The sequence below is a fragment of the Clytia hemisphaerica genome, unplaced genomic scaffold, assembly GCF_902728285.1.
Source record: "Clytia hemisphaerica strain Z4C2 unplaced genomic scaffold, Clytia hemisphaerica genome assembly, whole genome shotgun sequence".
NCBI lineage: Eukaryota > Metazoa > Cnidaria > Hydrozoa > Leptothecata > Clytiidae > Clytia > Clytia hemisphaerica.
The window spans coordinates 602,044-623,011 of NW_027104166.1; the positions used below are offsets into that span (position 1 = coordinate 602,044).

General features: G+C 36.3%; 3 protein-coding genes across 3 annotated transcripts; 2 read left to right on the top strand and 1 right to left on the bottom strand.

Annotated features, from left to right (window-relative positions):
• Positions 1–452: 452 nt before the first annotated feature.
• On the top strand, positions 453–14,083 carry LOC136814223 (resact receptor-like). Its single transcript, XM_067070739.1, has 6 exons — positions 453–1,025; positions 1,532–1,880; positions 2,286–2,560; positions 3,099–3,227; positions 4,099–4,234; positions 13,293–14,083. Exons 1-6 carry the CDS (start codon positions 531–533, stop codon positions 13,526–13,528), a joined length of 1,620 nt encoding a protein of 539 aa, XP_066926840.1. The 5' UTR covers positions 453–530; the 3' UTR covers positions 13,529–14,083.
• Positions 9,853–12,045, top strand: LOC136814224 (solute carrier family 22 member 2-like). The gene has a single exon (XM_067070740.1). It carries the CDS (start codon positions 9,909–9,911, stop codon positions 11,445–11,447), a length of 1,539 nt encoding a protein of 512 aa, XP_066926841.1. The 5' UTR covers positions 9,853–9,908; the 3' UTR covers positions 11,448–12,045.
• LOC136814225 (protoheme IX farnesyltransferase, mitochondrial-like) lies at positions 13,951–20,405 on the bottom strand. The gene is made up of 8 exons (XM_067070741.1): positions 20,292–20,405; positions 19,170–19,264; positions 18,280–18,445; positions 17,419–17,543; positions 16,368–16,438; positions 15,853–15,944; positions 14,952–15,182; positions 13,951–14,441 (listed from the first exon to the last, which is right to left on the bottom strand). The coding sequence occupies exons 1-8, from the start codon at positions 20,311–20,313 to the stop codon at positions 14,119–14,121; spliced, it is 1,125 nt and encodes a 374-aa protein (XP_066926842.1). The 5' UTR covers positions 20,314–20,405; the 3' UTR covers positions 13,951–14,118.
• Positions 20,406–20,968: the final 563 nt, after the last annotated feature.

The following is a 20,968-nucleotide window of genomic DNA, read 5'->3' on the forward strand; positions in this document are numbered from 1 at the left end:
TATTTCAAATTTTCTAAATCTTGCTAATTTGTTTTTAATATTTAGCAATTACACTTTCTTTTAAGACAAATTTGATAGATTTAAAAAACTATTTTATTGCAAAGGTACTATTCAGTCGATATAGCTCGATTCTTTTATCATCAAGACTCCTTAGAACGATTGCATTAGATTTCACTAGCAAGGATTCAAAATATCGGAATAAAATTTTTGTGTGAAATCAGCATTTTATTAAACCTGATTGACGTAAAATAACGAAAGTATCAGTTTTAAACGACGTCAAGACTCCAATTTTAAGCGTCAAAGAATTAGACAAAATGCTTAGAGGATTAAGAGTTTATTTTATTTTCACATCAGGTTAAACAAAATACGATGTCAAGACAAACAATTACTTTCACTCAATCTCAATTTCAAAGATCTTTTTGCGCTGTATAAAATGAAGTACAACCTATTTATTATCAGTCATATATCAGCAAAAAGATCATCAGAGTCGTACGAACTAGACCATCAAACGCGCAAAGTCCCAGACAGCTATGGGTTGGAAGCTTTTAGTATTACTTCTGCTATTTGATGTGGTTTTTATGAAAGTTATTATTGATAAAACAAAGTTAATGAAAACTGAAGATTTTGATAAGACAAATTTTATTGATGTCCGAGATTTATATCAGAAGGAATCTGAGCAAATGGAGCGTCCGAGAAAAGACATTACTTTGGCATTAAATTTACCATATACAAGGCCTCTTAGTGAATATCCTGTCAGGTCTGATTTAAACGCTCCGAGATTTTATGCATCCGCAGCTGCAATTGCTATACAAGATATCAACGCTAATCCTGATTTATTAAGAGGTTATCAGTTAAAATATTATTGGAACAAAACTATTACAGATACGCACTGTAATGAAGAAACAGCTGTTAAGAACTTCAAGAAACAGATGACAATGAATTTTGATGGATTTATAGGTTATCAGTGTTCATGTACGAAAGTTGGTCGATTGGCAGCTCAAGCAAATCTCCCTCTTTTCTCAATGGTAAGGCTCTATTTAACCTGAAATCAGATCGTCATTGTTTTTTGCACACGCCTTCAGAGGTTTACCGTGCGCTAAGAAAATTATGACCATCTTTTATCAGGTTAGTCTCATTTGAATCGTCATTAACATTTATTTTAGTTCTATAACCTCGCCCTTTTTTTCTAAATGGTTCACTTTGAGAGTGTAAGGTCACCTGGTATTCAGATGGCGTATTGGCGGCCGCCAACGCTAATGCTCTAAAGGAGTGGTCCAATAAAAGTTTGCCCGACCTTCAGAGTAGAGTGATGTTTCGTAGCAAATTTTCACATCTGTTACCAGATAAATGGTCAAAATCAGTCAATCACGTCACTTTCAACCAAATAAGCTGTTGAGTCCGTGAAAGATATTGCAATAGTGCATATCATGAATATTAGGTTTCTGCGCATCCTCTAGCGAAAAAAGTTTCTTATAGGAAGTATATCTATAGAGGTCTGCTATTAAGCCTACATGAAAACTGTTGATTATAGGGTTGTCAGGAAGAAGATCTCTCAAACAAAACACTGTATCCAACATTTAGCCGCACGACAAACCTTAACCCTGATGTCTCACAAATGATCAAAATGTTTCTCAAGAAACAAAAAATCAAAGAACTTGCTGTCATCTACCAAAAAGATATGTGGATCCATATAGAAGGAAATGGAAATATAAACATGTACTGGGAAAAAATATACAAAGATTTAAAGAAAAATGGGAGTCGAGATAATGGATTCAATATTACACTTAGCAAGGAAATCGCACATTACGAATATTTTGATGATGAATATAATTCACAGATATTCGAATCATTTTTGAAAGATTGTAAATCGAAAACGAAAGGTAAAAATGCTTCTGCAGCTCTTTTTGACCTTTTCTTCATTACTTATAAGTACAATGCCTTTTCGACATTATCTTTTATCAACCTTAAATACACCTTTTCAACCGTAGCCGCTAATTGCCGTGCAGGCATTTTTTTGTCCATTTTACCACCCTAAAACCGCCCCAGTCTTTTTATCGCACCTAAAGACAATAGAAAAAAGTGTAACAAAAGGATTGGATCAAGTTTAAGGTGGTAAATTAAATAATAATATGGCACGCGCCTAACTGCGCGACTACGGTCGAAAAGGTGTATACTACCTGAGAAAAAGTTTTAACCGACTACAATTTTACCCGACGAAAAGTTTTGCCCAACTTAAATACTCCAAATTTTCCTTTTTTAAATATTTTTGTGTTTTGTTTACTCAGTAATCATGGTTATGCTAGAAAAAGGACGACTTCAACATTTTATGATGACGGCAAGGAAAATGAATATGACAAATGGAGACTACGTATTTATCGCCGTACACCCGTTCGCAACTGCGGAACAATTTCTACGTAACACGCAAACATTAAAAGATTACGTTTGGGTGTTACCTTGGAGTGGTTATTACGGCGATGGCAATAAGGAAAAAGCTTTTTTCTTCGGAGAAAAAAACGAAATGATGGAAGCGTTCTCGAGACTCTTCGTTATCCAACCAAAGGTAAAAGTAGTTTTTACACAAACCCGATATCTACGGCTAATTTCAAAATTCATTGCAGTAGAGAGTCTGTTGTCATTGACTTTTCTGATTTGAGATTAAGCATGATTTGAGCACAAAAAAGTGAAATTTTAGAAAATGAATTGTTATTTTCGAATCATTTTGTTAGGGGGGGGGGGTTTCAGGGGGTACCCGATTCCGCAATTCCGTCAATTTTTTCTCCAATTTCCGTCAAACCGTATTAAATTGAACCAAAATTCCGTCACCGAAAATTCCTTTGAAATTCAATATTTTTGTCGAAAATTCCGCAAATTTTGAATATCTTTTACCAATTCCGAAATTCCGCAATTTTTTTTTCTAAATTCCGTTTTTCCGCACTAAAATTGTCTAATTTTCCGTCTCCGTCAGAGAACCCAATTTCCGTAATTCCGTCCAAATTTTCGCCTAATTCCGCCACTCCGCCCGAAAAAAGGGCCGATTCCGCTCCTCCGGCAACCATGAAACCCCCCCCTTGTTAAGTAGTTGCTTCCCTATGTTATAGATTCCACGATCAGATGAAGATTTTAAAGGTTTTCAAAAACGTGTAGTTGAGGGGATGTCAAAAGAACCTTTTCAAAGTGATGCTTATGAGAGAACTTTCATTGGTCAAAAGAAAGGGACAAAAGTCAGCGTGAGTATTATTTCTTTTTTCCCTCATAATGATAAGTGTTAGACAATGTTATTGTTCCTTACAGTGATATTAGAGGCGGAAAATATGGCGGTATGGCGTTATGGCGGTATACAGAGAAAAAATTGGCGGGAGAGTTTCGAAAACTGAAACGGAAACTCAAATTCATACGATTTTGGATGTTTTTGTATTTTGCACCGAAATCGTATAGTCTAAGACTGGCAAACTCTACCGACTGTAAACTCTTTTCGACAAAAAACTGTTTGCGATTTTTCTTCGGCTTTGAGCTTTTTTCTTAGATTCGTCTTAGACTATGAGCGTAGTCTAAGCCGGGGGATGTTTATCGTGTATAAAATCCCCGCCTGAGAGTTAGCCCCATTTCTGTGTTTTAAGGAATATTATACCGAATAGGCTGAGTGAAAGTTTCGCTTTTTATGTGGTTTTACTCGAAAAACGAAGTCTTTCTTATCAAATTTGTGGAGCGGCAATGAAAACGATGTAAATTGAAACCTCAAGATTGAGGTAATTCTCGGACGGGAATTTTATACACCATAAGCCATCGCTATATTAAAATGAATTACGGGGATGCAGTCATAGACTGGGGTGAAGGAACATTTGTTTAGGACAGCAAATTTAAACGACACAGTTATTATGCTTTTATATCATACATCAGGTAAGTGCTTTGAGGTAAAAATCTGCTCTCCTACGCAGATCGTTCTCCACCTCTGTCTGCGCTACTGGGGATGCACGCAGTCTATGGCAGTACCCAACTAGCACACAACGTTTTTTCGACGTTTATCTAACGTTCACAACGTTGTGTGCCAGCTGGGTAATATCTTTAACCATTATTTTGTTTCTTCACTTCCTCATTCAGCCACCACCGGAAGCTCACCAACTGTATGATGCAGTCATGTTGTACGCTCACGGATTGAACAAAACGTTATCCAAAGGATACAGCGTAACCAATGGATCTGATATCATCCAAAATATACTCAACACTCGTCATATAAGTATGTTACATAAACCCCAACCTCCTTCCCTGCGTATTATTAGCTATTAAATGTTCAGTGATATGGCTAGATATTTCTCTAGCGTCTATTAGTATAATAAAGCCTGGATTACATAGGGAAGAAAGTTGGTATAAACCTATTTCTAACATGAGAATTAAAAATTTCCCAAAATTTTTGTAGGGCAGCCATATAGCGGTTGTCGCACGGTCTAAAGCCTAAACGCGCTGAAAAAACATATTGGGTAAGTTAGGGATCACGCACACCATAGTGAATTTCTTCAAGAAAACGATTACCATTGAGAGACAAATCTACGCAAAGTTATCTACCGTCGTTTGGTATAAGATTCTAACTTCCGCACTAAGACTCTTGTCTTTTCCGAAAACTATGCGCTTTTTCCCCGGGATAACCGGTATGAAATTGGAGAGGGTTTGTTACTAAAGGTAAAGGAAATCTTACTCGCGAAACTGCTTAACTATTCAAAGCTTATTTCCAACCACCCGAAATCTTGGTCTTTTTCCGATAGAAAAATGGCAAAGGGATCTCAGTGTAGAAATGGGAATGTGTAACACAAAACAACGGTATGTATGTGAACTGTACAACCATTTCTGCTGGATATCCAGAGCACAAACTATTTTGCACTAATGTTTCAAGTTTTGAACAAAGGTTAATTTAATATCATCTTGTGGTGTAAATAATTCAACAATAGATAAAAATGTGACGTCTGTCGTGACGTCTGTCGTTCATTGTTTGAATATACTTGGGTACTATACTTCCGGCTATTATTGTAGGGTAATTAGTTTTCAATTATCATAACGTGTATTAATGCTAAGATAAAGAATATTAAAACATAAGATTTCTAAAAAAGGGTTAAGGTCAGCCGTTATGAGTATAAGTAAAATGCATTTCTCCTGAGTGAGCATTTCTCCCCGGGGGGGGGGTACCAGGGCAAAATGGGTTACGGGGATGCTCCGCTGGTCAGGGTACCTTTTGAAACCTCCACGTGTCCCAGGTAGGGTCACAAAAAGACCAAAATAGAAAAATCAGTCCCTCGTAGGGTGCCTATTTTTGGAAAATTTGGGGAAAAAGTAGAAAATTTGAGAAAATTTTGGAATTTCAGTCCCATTCAGGGTCACTTTTTTTTTGCAAATTTCGAGTCCCACGTAGGGTCCATTTTTCGAACCTCAGCGGAGCACCCCCGTCGGTCGACAAGGGTAGTACCCCCCCTGGGATTTCTCCATTGAGCAATAACCTTTCCAAGAGAAAGAAAAATCTCTAGTTTGCCAAAAAATGGATTGGAAATCCAGTAAATCCTTTTTTTCCTAATTTTAAGGTCGAACTTTTATTTGGGAACAAAGGGAGGCAAAAAGACAAATTAGCTGAAGCAATTGAACCAGATTAAATACAACCAATCAATACACCTATTTCCTATTAGCAGATTCATGCAAAAGTCACGAAAAAACGTCGAGTAAACAAACTTTTAATTGGCGGAGGCATGCAAAGATTACCTCATACTCTGGACATTTTGAAAATTATGCTTGTATATGCAATATTTCAGCTAATCAGAGACTTTCTCGACGTTTTTCGTGACTTTTTTACATGAATCCGCTAATAGGAAACACGTGTATTGATATTTGAATCCCGAGAAAATTGACTTTTATCTAAGCGAGAAAATTGACTTTTATCTAAGCGAAAAAAATTAGTTTTTCTAAGCGAAAAAGTATTCCATTACTGAGCAAGAATTTCATTTTGATCGAAGCGAAAGCTAATTTATTGAAAGCCAAGATGATATAATTTTGCAACATAAGGCGCCTCATTGATTACTTTTCTCTTGCTATCTGCTTGGTTATTAGGAGGAATGAAGCATCCCAGACGGCACACAACGTCAAAACAACGTCCATGTGACATTCAAAACATCCAAATAACGTTATTTGGACGTTAAAACAACGTTGTGTGCCAGCTGGGATTTTATCAGAATAATTATAACTTAACGTGTGTGAAATGTCTGTCAGGCATTCAACTGACAAAAAATTTGATTTAGATACCAAGAGGTTGACTAGTTTAGGCTCTATTTGTATTGTTGGATATTTCGGATACTCTTTTTGGATAAAATATTGGTGACATTTTATGTTTGTTGAGCTTTTTTAAGCGGTTTCGATGATCAGTTGTCTGGGTTGCATACTCTTTGCAATCAAACTTTAAAAACCTTTCATGAGAACTTTTTAATAGATTTGGAAGATAAAAAAATACCAACTCTAAGATTTGGAAAGTATTTTTTGTCTTGAAAAGATCTAAAAACTCCAAATTTAACGATACTGTTTACGGTTTTATAAGCCATGATATTTTCCCGTGCTCAAAGAGAATTCCAGCAGCAAAAAAATAGTCTTTTTGGCAGGTGAGAAAATTCAGATTGTTCCATGTACAATTGCCTGTCATCATCTGAAAAAATGAATTCTCAATACTTCAAAAGATATAGAGGTTTTTGCTACTTTAGTTCTTACAAAAAGTTGTTTCCTATAAAATGATGAATCAATTTTGAAAACTGCAGGCAAATCGGATACTGGTATTTGGTCACGTGTCATAGTTTTTTCCCAGACCCCGAACGCGGTTTTGTAAAATTCTGCTGAATAAACTTTTCAGATCATCATATGCCTTAGCAATGGTGATCGGTTATGAGATCAGTGGGGATTCGGCTCATAATGCCGCCGGTCCGCAATAGTAGTCGTGGGTCAGGTCGCCGCTCCAGGGGAATAAGGCGGTAAATCTTTGGTAAAAATTTGAAATTATTTTGATAATTCTATCAAAAGTTATTGGAATTTCAATTTTTATGACGTCATCAAAATAGTGCAAAATTGAAGATTTTTGCGAAATGCGCAAAATTTCAAAATGAAAAAACATCTGCCTAGACTGAATCTTATTCTACTTAGTCATACGCTTCGTTTGAACCCAAAATGAGCTTCTGAAATTGATTTGTAACGTTGCAAGCATTTTGACCCTGCCTAATCCCCTGGAGCGACTTTCGAGGGTTGTCGTCCGACCAGAGGAAGTCAAAAACCCTCATCCCACAAAACACTCGCATCACTATTTTTAAGTAGACGACTCTCGAACCGAAGGACGGTGGACCAATGACGACTCTCGAGGGACAGTGGACCTACAACGAGTCGCAATGGATGGCATATATACGATAATATTTTAAAGACCAGATTAATTAATTTGATTAAATTGAGGACAAATAAAATGAAAGAGAGGCTCCCATGATGTCTCTCCCAACGACCTGTTGGTCCGATGAAGACTTTCGAAGGGCGTTGCTCCGACCCACAACAACCTTCGAAAGTCGGCGACCCGACCCAAGACGACTAGTCCAGACCGGAATTGCGAGCGGAACCGAATGCTTTAGCTGAAAAGTGTGCCGGGTTAGGTAGAAAATGGCAGATTGGAACTAAAATTTACCACTAAATTTCGAAAAAAATATCTAGATTCAATCCATCGTTAAAAATACAGCACCTATTTCAAGGCTTACCTTTTTCTTTCCAAAGAAAGGTTAAAGATTCGACTCTAGCCCTTCGGGCTTACACCTTATCGGGGAAAAAAATTCGGGGGAAAGTAACGAAAATTTTGACGGGGTGTAGAAATTTTTCCCCGATATTTTACACCCGACCAAAACTTTTACCCGACTTTTTTATCCCTGGTCAAAACTTTTACCCGATTTTTTAAGCCCTAAACAAAATTAATATCTAAATTTTTTACACCTTTCTTAGCCGAAATTAGTGCTTTAAACGTCGAATTACAAGATCTTTTTTCGAGCTAGGGAAGGAAACCATTTCATTGGGACAAAGTAGTTGAGTGAAAGTGACTAAATTGTAAATTTCGTCGGGGAAAAGTGACGAATTTGAAATTTTGGTCGGGGAAAAGTGACGAAAATGCCTCAAGGTGACGAAATTTTTCCCCAACGAAAAAAAACCGACTAAATAAAACTCCGACATTTTTACCCCGATAAGGTACTTCATTGGGAAATCCTACTTAGGTCACGTGACATTACTATAGAATTTCAGTGGTTGACTAATAATAAGCTTCGTGGATTTTCGAAAATAATAACAGCAATATTTTTTGCGATATTCACTTTTTCGTGCTTAAAACACGAAATCGAGCACTTCGAGTCTCACAGAAATCTGCGATTACACCAAAGGCATTTAAAGTGTCAAAGAAATTTCAACCAAGGTTTCTACTGTGACCAACAGATTTATAAAGTATGAAACCGAAGGGCTAGATTTAAAAGTGTGTCGTAAGTAGGTAGGAAATCCTACCTAGGTCACGTGAACTCAATGAAGTATAAGCCCGAAGGGCTAGAAGTCTACTGTTGTATAATAGCCGTTCATATCAGGAATTCTTCAGGCATATAATTCATGTTAACCAGCTATGGTGTGTTCTTAAAAGAGTAAATTGTTTACCGTCAGTATCACAGTTCGAATAAATATCCAAAAACTGAAAACTTGAGCTTTGGTACCCAGGGTAGAAATTCTTATTTTTTGATTTGTGTTAATTTTGGCTAGTTTTAAATTTGTGTAATAACTAACTAATCGCGTGCGTGTAGCTAAGTGGTACACCTTTTTTTAAATAAGGAACACGTTTATAAGGAACTCGAGGCTGAAAATGGTTCAAAAAATAAGGAATTGTTAAGGAACTGCTCAGGCTGAGAATAAGTGGATTTGAAAATAATGTACCTTATTGGGACTAATTTGACCAAATTTTGATCTTCCAAGGGGCAAAAAGTTCAAAATTTCCTATGTAGTAAGGAACTCGATTAGGGACTTTGAGACTGAAATTCCCTGTAAAAATAAGGAACTCCAGGCTCAGAGCAAAGTTAGGTTTCTTATAGAAAAAAAAAACGTGTATTGTGAAATAGATATTAAGAGCTCAAGTGTATTTAGACTAACTTTTTTGTTTATGCTCGTAAGTGGTGTTGGGCTTTGAAATTATGATAAGAGCCTCTATTTGTGTTTACCAACCATAAATCTAAAATTGACACGGAAAGAATCACATGTTAAGACAAATCACTATCTAAGAAAAAAGCCCAAAGCCAAAGAAAATTCGCAAACGGGTTTTTTTTGCCGAAAAGAGTTTACAGTCGGTAGAGTTGCCAATCTTCGAAACTCTCCCGCCGATTTTTTACCGTATACCGCCATAACGCCAATACCGCCATATTTTCCCGCCTTTACTATCACTGTAATGGACGATAACATCGTCTAGTGTGCGCCTCACTAGTGATTAGATCGTGGTGTTCTTTGATTGGTTCCCGTGATGATTCCACTGTGTCTCACGATGACTAGTTATCATCATAAATCAAATGTCCATGACGGAAATCTTTATTATAGTAAAAATATTTTGAAAAATTGTTTTAGATATAATTGTCTTCTACATTGCCTAAGATAGTTTTTTTTACATGCAGTAGCGTGGGAAAATTTTGGGGGGTTTTCAAGCAAACACAAACACAAAGAAGAGTGTGAAATTTCGAGACCATACAATGCTAATGGTCTATAACCAGATTTTGTAACTTGATCTTTGATAAATAAACTGTTATGATTGCGCGTTAATCACTTTCAAACCTAAATACATTTCAATCTAAAGATCTATCTCCATCTGACAAACAGCGTAGTACTGGAGACACGGAAAGTGAAAAATGTCGGAGGGAAAAGAAAAAGACGATCTAAATGTAGACGATTTCTTAGGATTTGTAGGTGAATTTGGAAAATTCCAGAAAATCCTAACCCTCATTTTTGCGTTTATGTTATGGCCTTATTTCTTCGTTTACTATGTAATGTACTTTGCAGCCTTAAAGCCAGAGTGGAGATGCGCTGCAAACCGTACCGCATGCCAATTCAATGGGACTTTTACTCATGAAGATAAATACCGTTGTGGAATATCAAGATCAGATTGGGAATATGTTCAACCGAAAGATTACTCTATTATTGTTCAATATGATCTCTCTTGTGATAATGATTGGTTAGTTTTCCTTGCCACCTCAATAACCTTCGTTGGCGGAGTATTTGGCGCCGTATTTCTTGGGTGGTACAGTGACAATTTTGGGCGGAAAAAGATTCTTTATGTTTGCTTCTTCTTTGTTATTTTAACGAATTTCTTATTGATTTTCATGCCGAGTATTGCATCGTTTATTGTGTTCCGATTTATGACCGGCTTCTTGGTAGCGTCCGTATATCCGTGTTACTATGTCACACTAAATGAAACTGTAGGTGAGAAATACCGTGCCATTGCTGGTAACACGCTCTGGTTTCTCTACACGGCAGCTCTTTGTATGATGTCCTTGAAATCGTACCTACTTGATAACTGGAAGTATTTCATTATCGCTTGTACCCTACCTTATTTACCGTTTCTACTGAGCTACAATTTTGTTCCTGAATCAGTCCGTTGGTTGAGGTTAAAAGGACGCATGTACGAGGCTATGAAGATCTTTCGACGAATGGCAGATTGGAATGGGAAGGTACTTGATCCAACCGTAATGTTATCTCCAGGTGCACATGCAGCTAAAATGACCAGCCCCATTGATGTATTCCGGAATGGCAAACGAATGGCTATCCATACAGTGATCCTAATTTATTGCTTCTATGCGACAGCTTTGATTTATTACGGCCTTTCACTGGCAGCTGATAATCTAGGTGCCGGGTCCATTCATTTAAATTTTGTTCTGCTCAGTTTGGTTGAATTTCCTGCTGCTATTATTTCAGCCTACTCAGCTAATCGATTTGGTCGATTGAAATCTACGGCTATACCGATCTTTCTAAGCGGAGTCTTGACCGTAATAATCCCTTTTATCCCCGATACGTCTACTACGACCCGCGTAATTCGTGTTTTCGTTGGCATATTTGGTAAATTCTGGATCACATTTTGTTTCGATGTTATCGAGGTTCTCGTTTGTGAAGTTTACCCGACCAATATCCGATCGGAGGCGTTCAGCATAATGTCCATTTCAAATTGGGTGGGCGGCGCCAGCGCACCATGGGTGTCCAAAGGGCTAGAAAGATTTGATATCGCTCTACCGTATTACGTCATGGGTATAATTGGTATCGTTGCAGGATGTCTTTGCTATTTTTTACCAGAAACAAACGGTGCTGCTTTAAAGGAAATTAATGATGAAGTCAATAATACCTCGAATAAAGTTGACACAGAAATGGCTAACTTCTCTAAAGACAGAAATGATTAACTTCAATGACGAAAATTGCTAGTTACTCCAGTGTAATGAAAGCATAGAATTGTGAGGTAAAGCCTTATTTATACTCGAACTTTAAGTTTATCCAGTGCCAGTTTGCAGAGTGTGAAATCTTGAATGCACAACTCGGGAAAAGTCGAGTGCAGGTGTAAAATTTGAGGTTTTCAGGTGCAAGTTCAGACGGTTTTTAATCTCAAGTGCAGCTAATTTTAGCAATTTTTTGCCTTTTTGGGCAAATTTCCGAGGTTTAGGTGCATCTTGTTCGGAGCAAAATTTATCAGGTGCGTTCTTCCAGTGCAGAACTTGGTATTTCCAAATTTTTCCTTCAGAGCAGCCTTGCCATACTCGGCAAGAAACTGGATCCAGTGTTTGACATTATTTCCTAACGCTGTTTATTGTAGATAGCATAGACTTGTTAAAAATAAATAGACTTGTATCATATTTTATCACTAAGACTGTAGAAAAATATGATTTAATTGCTTGTAAATTAATGATTTTAAACATTTCGCATTTTTTTAGGATAAATACGGTTTTCTTTTGTATCACTAATATAACCTTTCTACAAAATAAATGCTACAAACTACAAAATATCGAACCGAATAAAAAAATGTAATACATCTTAAGACAAGAATCAAAATTTCATATAATAAAAATTAAATAATTTAGCCAAATAAAAAATTAATAATTTTCACTACAGATCAATTAAAATTGACATCTTATCTGGAGATAAGTCTTCTTTCGTGATTACCTGCTGCGCGCGCTCTTGACGTACGGCTTGGGCGCGTTCATCAACTGAAGTAGTTGATTTGGATTTACGTTTACTGTCAACGTTTACCCTGAGTATCAGAGGTTAAGTTTTCAAAGAATATATTAACCTCTGAAGACCAATAATAGAAATTTTATCGCGCATGTGTCAATCTAATCACTGTAGAAATAATCAAAGATGAAGAATATTACCATATTAATGTTTAGCAGACTGTATCAGTATGCAGATAACAGCCTCTGAAATCGTGTTCCACCGCCGCCTGCGGAATCGTAGATATTCGCGGATTTCCTGCGGATTTCCTCATGTCAAAAATGTAATGATAACAGCCTCTGAAATTGTGTTCCGCCGCCGCCTGCGGAATCGCGGATATCCTGCGGATTGTTATTTTAAGAAATCTTTACAATTCTTTTCAAGCCTTTTCAGGATGAGGTCAATGTGTTGTCGTGTGGCGCTAATTGCAGCAGCGGCGGTTAGATAGGAGCATGGGTAATTAATGTGATGTGCACCCCAACCGATAAACTGGTAACGACCAATCGTCTTTTCGTCATTAGGTGTGACAACTCTGAAGTTGGGAAATATCAAAAAATTCATTCCCTTCCCACCATTATACCAAATATCGAATTGAAACTTAATCCGTATATTGTTAGGTTTCTACGATTTCCTAATTTAAAGTTTTCGTACAATTGAGGGGACTCAAATCTCGCACAAGAGATCTTAGACTTCTCTTCGAAAAACGGGGATTTTGAATAACGGAAGTGCAAACAGTAACTTTGTAGTATCAAATTCTAGGGCTAGGTTTTCATCATCAAAAGATAGATCTTCCATTATTATTATGCTTGAGGGGACTTTCTTGGCCAATAATTTCTATGAAGCTATGTTGAAGGTAGCCTAGTTAACTAAGCCCGTATTCACAAGGCTAAGTAAGGCACACACAATGAAGTATAAGCCCGAAGGGCTAGAATCGAATCTCCTTGGTAGGATTTGAAGCCAACAAATCCTACCAAAGTTGCGCGGCTCGGCTGGTTTTTATACCTAATAACCTTTATTAAAACATTCCCAACTTCACTCTTTAGGTATCACAAATTCACCCTACATTGTAAACTGTAATGGAGATTCACAGACTTTATACGAAGTACGACAATTCCAATTCGACCAAAAAGATAAAGATCTTCCTCTGAAGAAAATATTTCAACCAAAACGGATATTCGGGTTCGAAGCAAAAAACGTCGATTGCAACGACTCAAACCGAGCTGAAGAAAACAACTTTTACTTGATCGAACCTGATGAGACGGACTCAGGAGGGCAATAAACTGTAATTTTACAGAAAAGCACGAAAAAAAGACAGATATTAGCCGCAAGTTTCGAATTTTGAACAATTAAAATGCTACTAAATAACTGGTCCACTTCGAGGCATTTCTACCTTCTACCTGGTTTTAGGGGTTACTTTGTAAAAATTTATATTTTCTAAAGTTTCTTTTCTTAATTTTGTTAACCGTTTATCAGTATCAATACATATTTTTTTATAAGAACATCTAAATCTTTTGAGTGTTTTTGGGCAATTTTTAAGACTTGGTTGTTTTAGAATACATAAAACCTTAAATTGCTCTTACAACAAGTTTCTTAATATTTTGGTCATCGAAGCCTTAGGTTCTTATATAGTTTGTTCTTCTTAAAAAAGCGTGTATGTTTAAATATAATTGATATAAGTCCAATTATAATGCTAATTTCGAGTTAAGTAAAATCCTTTTTAGTTTTGTTTCTGAAAAACCAATATATAATACAAGCGCATCATAAAGAGTTATAGTAGAATATAATTTCTTCAATAATAAAAAAATTGTAAAATGAAAAAATAATTATAACATGTCTTTTAAAAAAAAATACTAGCTATCGTCATCCATTTTATTCAACTTCTAAGTGATTTCGTGCTAATTCTTTAGATTTCGTGTTCCGGCTACATATGATCATGAAAAACATAAGTACGGGCAAATGTAAAAGCGTGAAACGAAATAATTTCCGCGCCGTATTATTGTTCGAGCTCTTATAAAACTCCCAAGAGAGTAATGATAAATATACGTTAAAAGGTAGCGATAGTACGAAGAATGACCAGTTCGCCACGCCTAGATATGATACCATCGCAGCGAACGGAATCTGTAGCAAAGCATGACGTAATGTGTTTCGACGGCACAATGCAGGGTCAGTGACCGACATCATTTTGTAGCCAGCTGAAAAGACAAAATAAAAAGAAAATTTCAAATACAAGGACCGCGATAATGAATTTACAGTTGAGTCTCCATAACTCGAGTTATGGAGATATTTGAATTATACTCTCCTGTATTTATGAATATCTAACCAATGATAAAGGAAAAATTCAAACATAATTTAAGCTAATTTTAACTCTCCAGGTGTAATTTTAACAATTACATTTGTTTCCAAACAATTAAATCCCTTCTACATTGTATGGAATTATATATTTATTGAATGAAAAGAGATGAGCTGGAGTTTTTACAAGATACTTCACTAATTGGTCATTTGAAGTGATAGAGATGACGCGCTCTTTAGAAAAAGTAACAAAATTGTTTTATTACTGGTTAACGACCAACCAAATAAGAGCTTGTAAAAACTCCAGCTTGTCCCAATGAAAACAGCCCTTTTGTCTTTTATGGGGGCAATATTTTTATCGGCAAAGTTGGAGAATAAGATGCAGCCCTTTAAAAATTCTTATATTAACTAACCTCTAGAATAGTCTGGTCTGTAGTTCCAGCTCAACGCATTGAAATGTGGAAATTGCCATGAGAATAGGATAGCCGCCAACGTTAACGCCCCAAAATCTAAATTACCCGTACAAGCCGCCCATCCCATGAGGGGCGGTATGGCGCCCACTACAGCACCGATCCACGTGTTTGCGATGTGATATCGTTTGGAGGGCGTATACACGCCAGCATATAAGAAAATGTTCAAAAAACCTGAAAAGAAAAATGTTTGAAGATTAAAGATCATATAAGCCTGTACCACCCTGGTACCCAAAACATTTGTTTTTATTTTCACGTTATCTGTTCTAACAGTTTGGTACAGTCAGACTTGAAGTGTCTTTAGTTTTAAAAATGAGAAGGACAATTGTCAATGGTTAATTGTTGATTTTTATACAAGGAATATCAATAAAAACAAACATTCATAAAGACTCTTTGCCAACAATCTCGGAAAAATCCCGAACAATTCTTAATCACGTACGAAACTACAATCTTTTTCGTAAGTCGATCACAGAAATCTTATTATACAAAACACTAGATAGATCTACTTCATCCATGTCTGGAGTAAAATATTCCGCCTTCCATGAAAGAAGGCGCCGGTGTCAGTTGTTTATTCATATTGAACAGATTACCGGTACCGAACTGTGGTCTACTATTGCGGTTTACTTTCAGCAAAGATGGTGCATTATTTTGCTTCAACCGATGTTGCTTGTGAAAGACCGAGTAGAGCTCTGTCTCGTGTTTGCTATGAGACTATTTGTGTTATCAATGCAATGACTTTTGACATCGTTCAACCTTTAAAAGAATTCAATCCCTGTTCAACTCAAAGGTATATTTTCTATGACGTTACCAATCCATGAATGATAGGGTTTTAAATATGATTTACCTAATGTTGCAGTCAGTGGATTAACAAAAGCTGCTAAAGTGGATACACCAAGAAGTCCTGACGTTGTTCCAAAGGTTACACAGTCGATGGGTCTAAAATAAAGAGGAAGCTTTCAATAAATAAGTAAGTTTGCGGAACAGTAATAGCCTACGCCATAGTATTAAGTAAGTTTGCGAGGGCAACCCGAAGGCTCTCTTTTCATTAATTGTATACCAGAAAGTAGGGAAGGGTGCAGCTCCTTACCCTGGATTTCTCCACTTGACCTTGACAATATGAAATTGCTTGGCATCAAGTAGAGAGACATCAAGTACCATTTTTTATTTTTTTTGGTATGAACCTAAAGATCAAATTCACAACTTTACACACCGTAGCTGGATGCTCTACCTTTGTGCCAGGGATCAGATTCAATATCCAGCAAACAGTGAAGGGCGTGGTCGCCTTTAACAGGGCCTCTTACATTAAATTAATAAATCCACAATACAAATTCACAAATGACCGACGAAGGGTTAACTTACCGCAATAGACCTCTAACCAATACGCGATCCTGTGTCCTGCTCATTTGACTGTCATACGGAACTTCCATGAACTAGAACGAAATGAGGAGTAGAAGGATAAAGAAAGCGACCAGACCACAGATATCTTACATAAAACACTAGATAGAGCTACTCCGTCCCTAGCTAAAGCAAAATAATCTGCCATCTTTGATAATTAAGACCATAGTTTGGTGCCGGTAATTTGATCGATCACAAGCCTATCTTTCGCCTCGTCGCTTCGCGCCATTCAGGTTTTTTTTCTTGGTTGAAAAAATTGCCGGTACCGAACTGTGACCTATTTTCAGCAAAGATGGCGCATTATTTTGCTTCACCTGTTGTTGTTTGGGAAATACTGAATAGCTCTATCTAGTGTTTTATATAATATATCTATGGGCCAGACATAAAGGATACAGTAGATTTAAAGGTCTTATTTTTACATAACACTTAGTGTTCCCGTTTCATATCAGACACATATTCATATCAGGACAGTGTCTTCCTATTGTTATAGTGTGCTGATATAAGCAAAAAATTGTTTTTCTTTTCCTCTTTCTGACTAATCTTGCTCCACATCCGTGTCAATCCAATGTGAAAAGGCTTGTGAATTAAAATTGATGAGTAAGCAAACGATAGCAGTCTTATTTAAAAAACAAAACCTTTAAATCAGATAAACTTTCGTGAGGTATAATTTCGTACTTCACTGTATTTTCGCAAATCGAACAATGAGATCGCTGATTTACGAGACTAAATCCACCTGACCACAAGATTAGACGTTCAGTTTCCAAGGGGCTCTTCCAGTAAATCTTTGTACATATATTGATATAGATATATAGATATATTGTATATTTTGTCAGGGGGGTCGTGAAAAATCTGCAAAATTTGCCTTGTTTTGGGGGCAAATTTGGTATGTTTAGGGGTAATTTTGAATGTCCGGGGGGTAAACTGGTGCTTGTCCGGGGGGTGTAATTTGTCACCCCCCATATTCAATTTTTTTCTGGAAAAGCCCAAGACAGGCAACATATATTTGAGTGGGTACCTGATTAAACGAGTTAGCAGCAGAGGAACACAGCATGGTTCCCAGTGCAGTACCAGTGAAGACAAGAGGATCCCAGGGTCCTGGTGCTATGGCATAACCAGCAGCCGCTGTCAATACAACAAGTCCTATGAACCGAAAAATAAAATAGAAAATCTAAAATCTTCTACTCATTGTACATGAAGTTTATAAATCTCTAGTCATTATTGGCCCTGGCAAATATTGAAATATTGAAATTTGTTGTAGTTTGTTGATCCAAATAATCCTGACAACAAGGCTTAACTTTAACTCAGCTCTGATACTTGAGTTACTTGAGTAACTTACTTTCCCACAAAAAAACACAGTTTGCATGAACTCCTTTGACTTTAGAGCAGGCTAAGGTTGGCTCAGCTACGTTCAATAAAGCAAAATTAAAATATATTATAGACATATATATTTTCTTTTCCTTATCTTCTTCACCACAAAAAGTATTCTTCTCGTAGATATCAAAAACGAAAAAATATTCAAAAAATTGATAATAGCATGGTCCCTTCCTCTTTATCTGTATAAAAACTCTACAACCCCAGTTCAAGCATAGTCATTATAAAAAACCCCGGTCTGGAAGGCTTTTGTTTCTTTCTATTGTTAACAGATAGAGCTTGTGTTCGCAAATTGACTTTATTTTGCATACTTTTTGATCATGTGATTGAAATTTAGACCAATCCCAAAAGGAGAATTTGGTAACGTGATCAAAAAGTATGCAAATCGCAACTTGCCTTTTATTTATAACAAAAGAAAATTCGACAATAAAGCTAAAACAATACATTGCCAGACCAGTGTTTTTTTATAATGACTATGGTTCAAGCATAAACAAACTGCATATACCTGTTAGCCTTGATTTTGATAATTTTGCATACAATCCTAAACGTTTCCGCAGGGAGGGACGTCCGATCTTTGTCCAATCTTCCGGATTTTTGACTTCTCCGGTAATTGTTGCATCCGACTTCTTTCTTTTACTTTCGTAAATGAAACTGGATGAAAATCCTGCAGTCTGTTGAAAAAGAAGTTTCAAATGTTTCAGTGCATGGCTTATAAGCAGGTTCTAGGTGGCCCCTAAGAATTTAGGTGACCCCTAGAATTCAGGCGGCCCCTAATGCAAAAATATTCTAGGTGGCCCCTAACTTTGAGAAACTATGAAAATTTGAAAAAATAAGATATCTTTAGAAGTGCTTATCTCATTGTAACATGTAAGGCACAATTGAATGCAACATAAGCCTGCTGACAAAAATCCCAAAAGATATTACCGTCTCACTGAGACAGAACTTTCATTAAAGGTGAAAATAATGTCTAATGAAATCAATGAAATGGAATCTATGAATTTATTTGCTATTCTAAATTCACAGTTACCGAATTAACACAATAATTTAGAATTCAGCCCCCATTTTAGTTTGAATAAATGTAGGGGTCCCTTAGCTGAGTAGGTGGCCATTGGCCTCAAGCTATTTCTAGGTACCAGTTGTTTTGGAACCTTTTAGCCCCCCTGCGGTGAGCAATGGGGGGGGGGAGAATACAAAGATTCCCTTCCTCGCTTCACCGGGCACAACACCCATCAGATAAAATTAATGCTTTCTTTACTTCAAACTTGATTGATTACTAAAGCGTTTTTATTGAAGGAATACAATAAGATGGGAGCTTCTCGACCTTGATTAACCTCTTATAAATCAACTTGTTTAAAAGGTTTTTGTCACAAATGGAATGAACACAATGAAACTTACACTTTTTTGAAGCCATATTGGTTGATGAGCTAATGGTTTTGTATTATGACGTAACCTTTGAAATAATCTGAAAGCATGTTTGCCACCTGATAAACCTAAAATAAGAAAATAATGTCCGTCGATATTTCTTTTGGATTTGCAAATATATAAACTCAGAATTCTCATCTCCTAATTTTTCTAGCATCTCCATTCAAAAATGGAACTGTTTATATGGAGGCGAGCTGGCCCGGCTAGGTAAGGTGGGATGGATTACAGACCAGGATGTAAACTTGACCAAAAACATGTATTGACTGATTGACTCATTCGAATTCACTGTAATTTGTTCCTGAAGGCTGATTTGTCAAATAAAAGAGACTAGTAACAGCAAAAATTCGTTCTCATGAGTATTTGGTACTTTGCAGACCGGTATGCAAAATACACGTTGACCACCTACCAAAACTCAGGAACTACTGGAGATTTTGACTTGAAATGTTCAACGGTGATAGACATTGACCATAAGACAGTGTACTTGAGGGGTTGACATTTTACAACCCAGTCCGCTTTTTACCTAAAATGCTCAGCATAACCACTCGTCCGATTTTGCCGAAATTTTGGCTGCAAGGTGGTATTGTCAATACCTAACACTTGTCCAAATTTCAAGTCAATACAATTTTCCAATCACTAGATACAGTATCCTAGGGCTGTTTAGGCAAAAAAGGACAATTTTGGGCAGGTCTGTAAAAAAAACACGATACTAACAGGTGGCAAAAACATGTCACATGGAGTTGCAGCCTCACAAAATTTGAGCAAAAATAATTAAAGTGAAAAAAAGTGAGGGATTGTCCTATTATTTGGTGGACAGTTGCAAAATTTTAAGTCAATTGGATAAATATTTCAAAAGTTATCAAATAAGATTAATTTTTTTGGAAGGGGAGGGGGAAGGCACTTTGCCCTTCCCCCAAGGTGCTTGAAAGGTTAGGATGTTCTTATTTTCAGTATTTTAATCTAACTTCTTTAAAAATTGCAAGACTCTGCAAAAGCCTCAAAATGTTCTTAGAACTGCTCAGAATGTTTAGGTTTGGGCCTCAAGGTTTTATGTTCTTATATGAAAAAAGGTGTATGAATAATTAATGGACAACAAACCTGAGCAAGCACAGATAATCATGTTATTCAGTCAGTGTAATGTCAATCCATTTCGAGTAATATTAATCACTTTTAGTATATAGTTTTATTGCTTTATTCTTTGATATCTTTTCTGTAAAGAAGAAAAAATGAATATTTAGTACAGTTGTGAAAACTATTAGATACCTTCGTAAGGATAAAAACAAAAAGAATTATTAACACTCCAGCCATTTAAAATAGTTGTCTAAATTAAACTGACAATACACATTATTTACAGTAGGGTCAATTCTTCATGACTCATTTTATGATCTTTTTCAAAGTGTAAAAACGCAAATCCAAATAGGACCAGATCTAAATTTTTGACTGTTTTTTCATAATTTTCTCCTTAATTTGGAAATATTATTGTAGGGATAAGTTACGAAAATAAAAAATAAATTTCAAATAATGTCAAGCTCAACTCCTTCATTATAAAATAAAATAAGTCTCAATAAATTTCTACAAAAAATAACAGAAAATAAAATTTTGTTTTTACTTTACAAAAAATATACATCAAATAATTATGCAAATTTATGATAAAACTACCTCAAGGTCTACTTTTGGTATTATACTCTCTGGTCTCTCATAAATGCTAAAATATTTTTATGCTAAATATTATTTTTCCATCCAGAATTTTCTTATTAAACTCATAGCTTATGAAA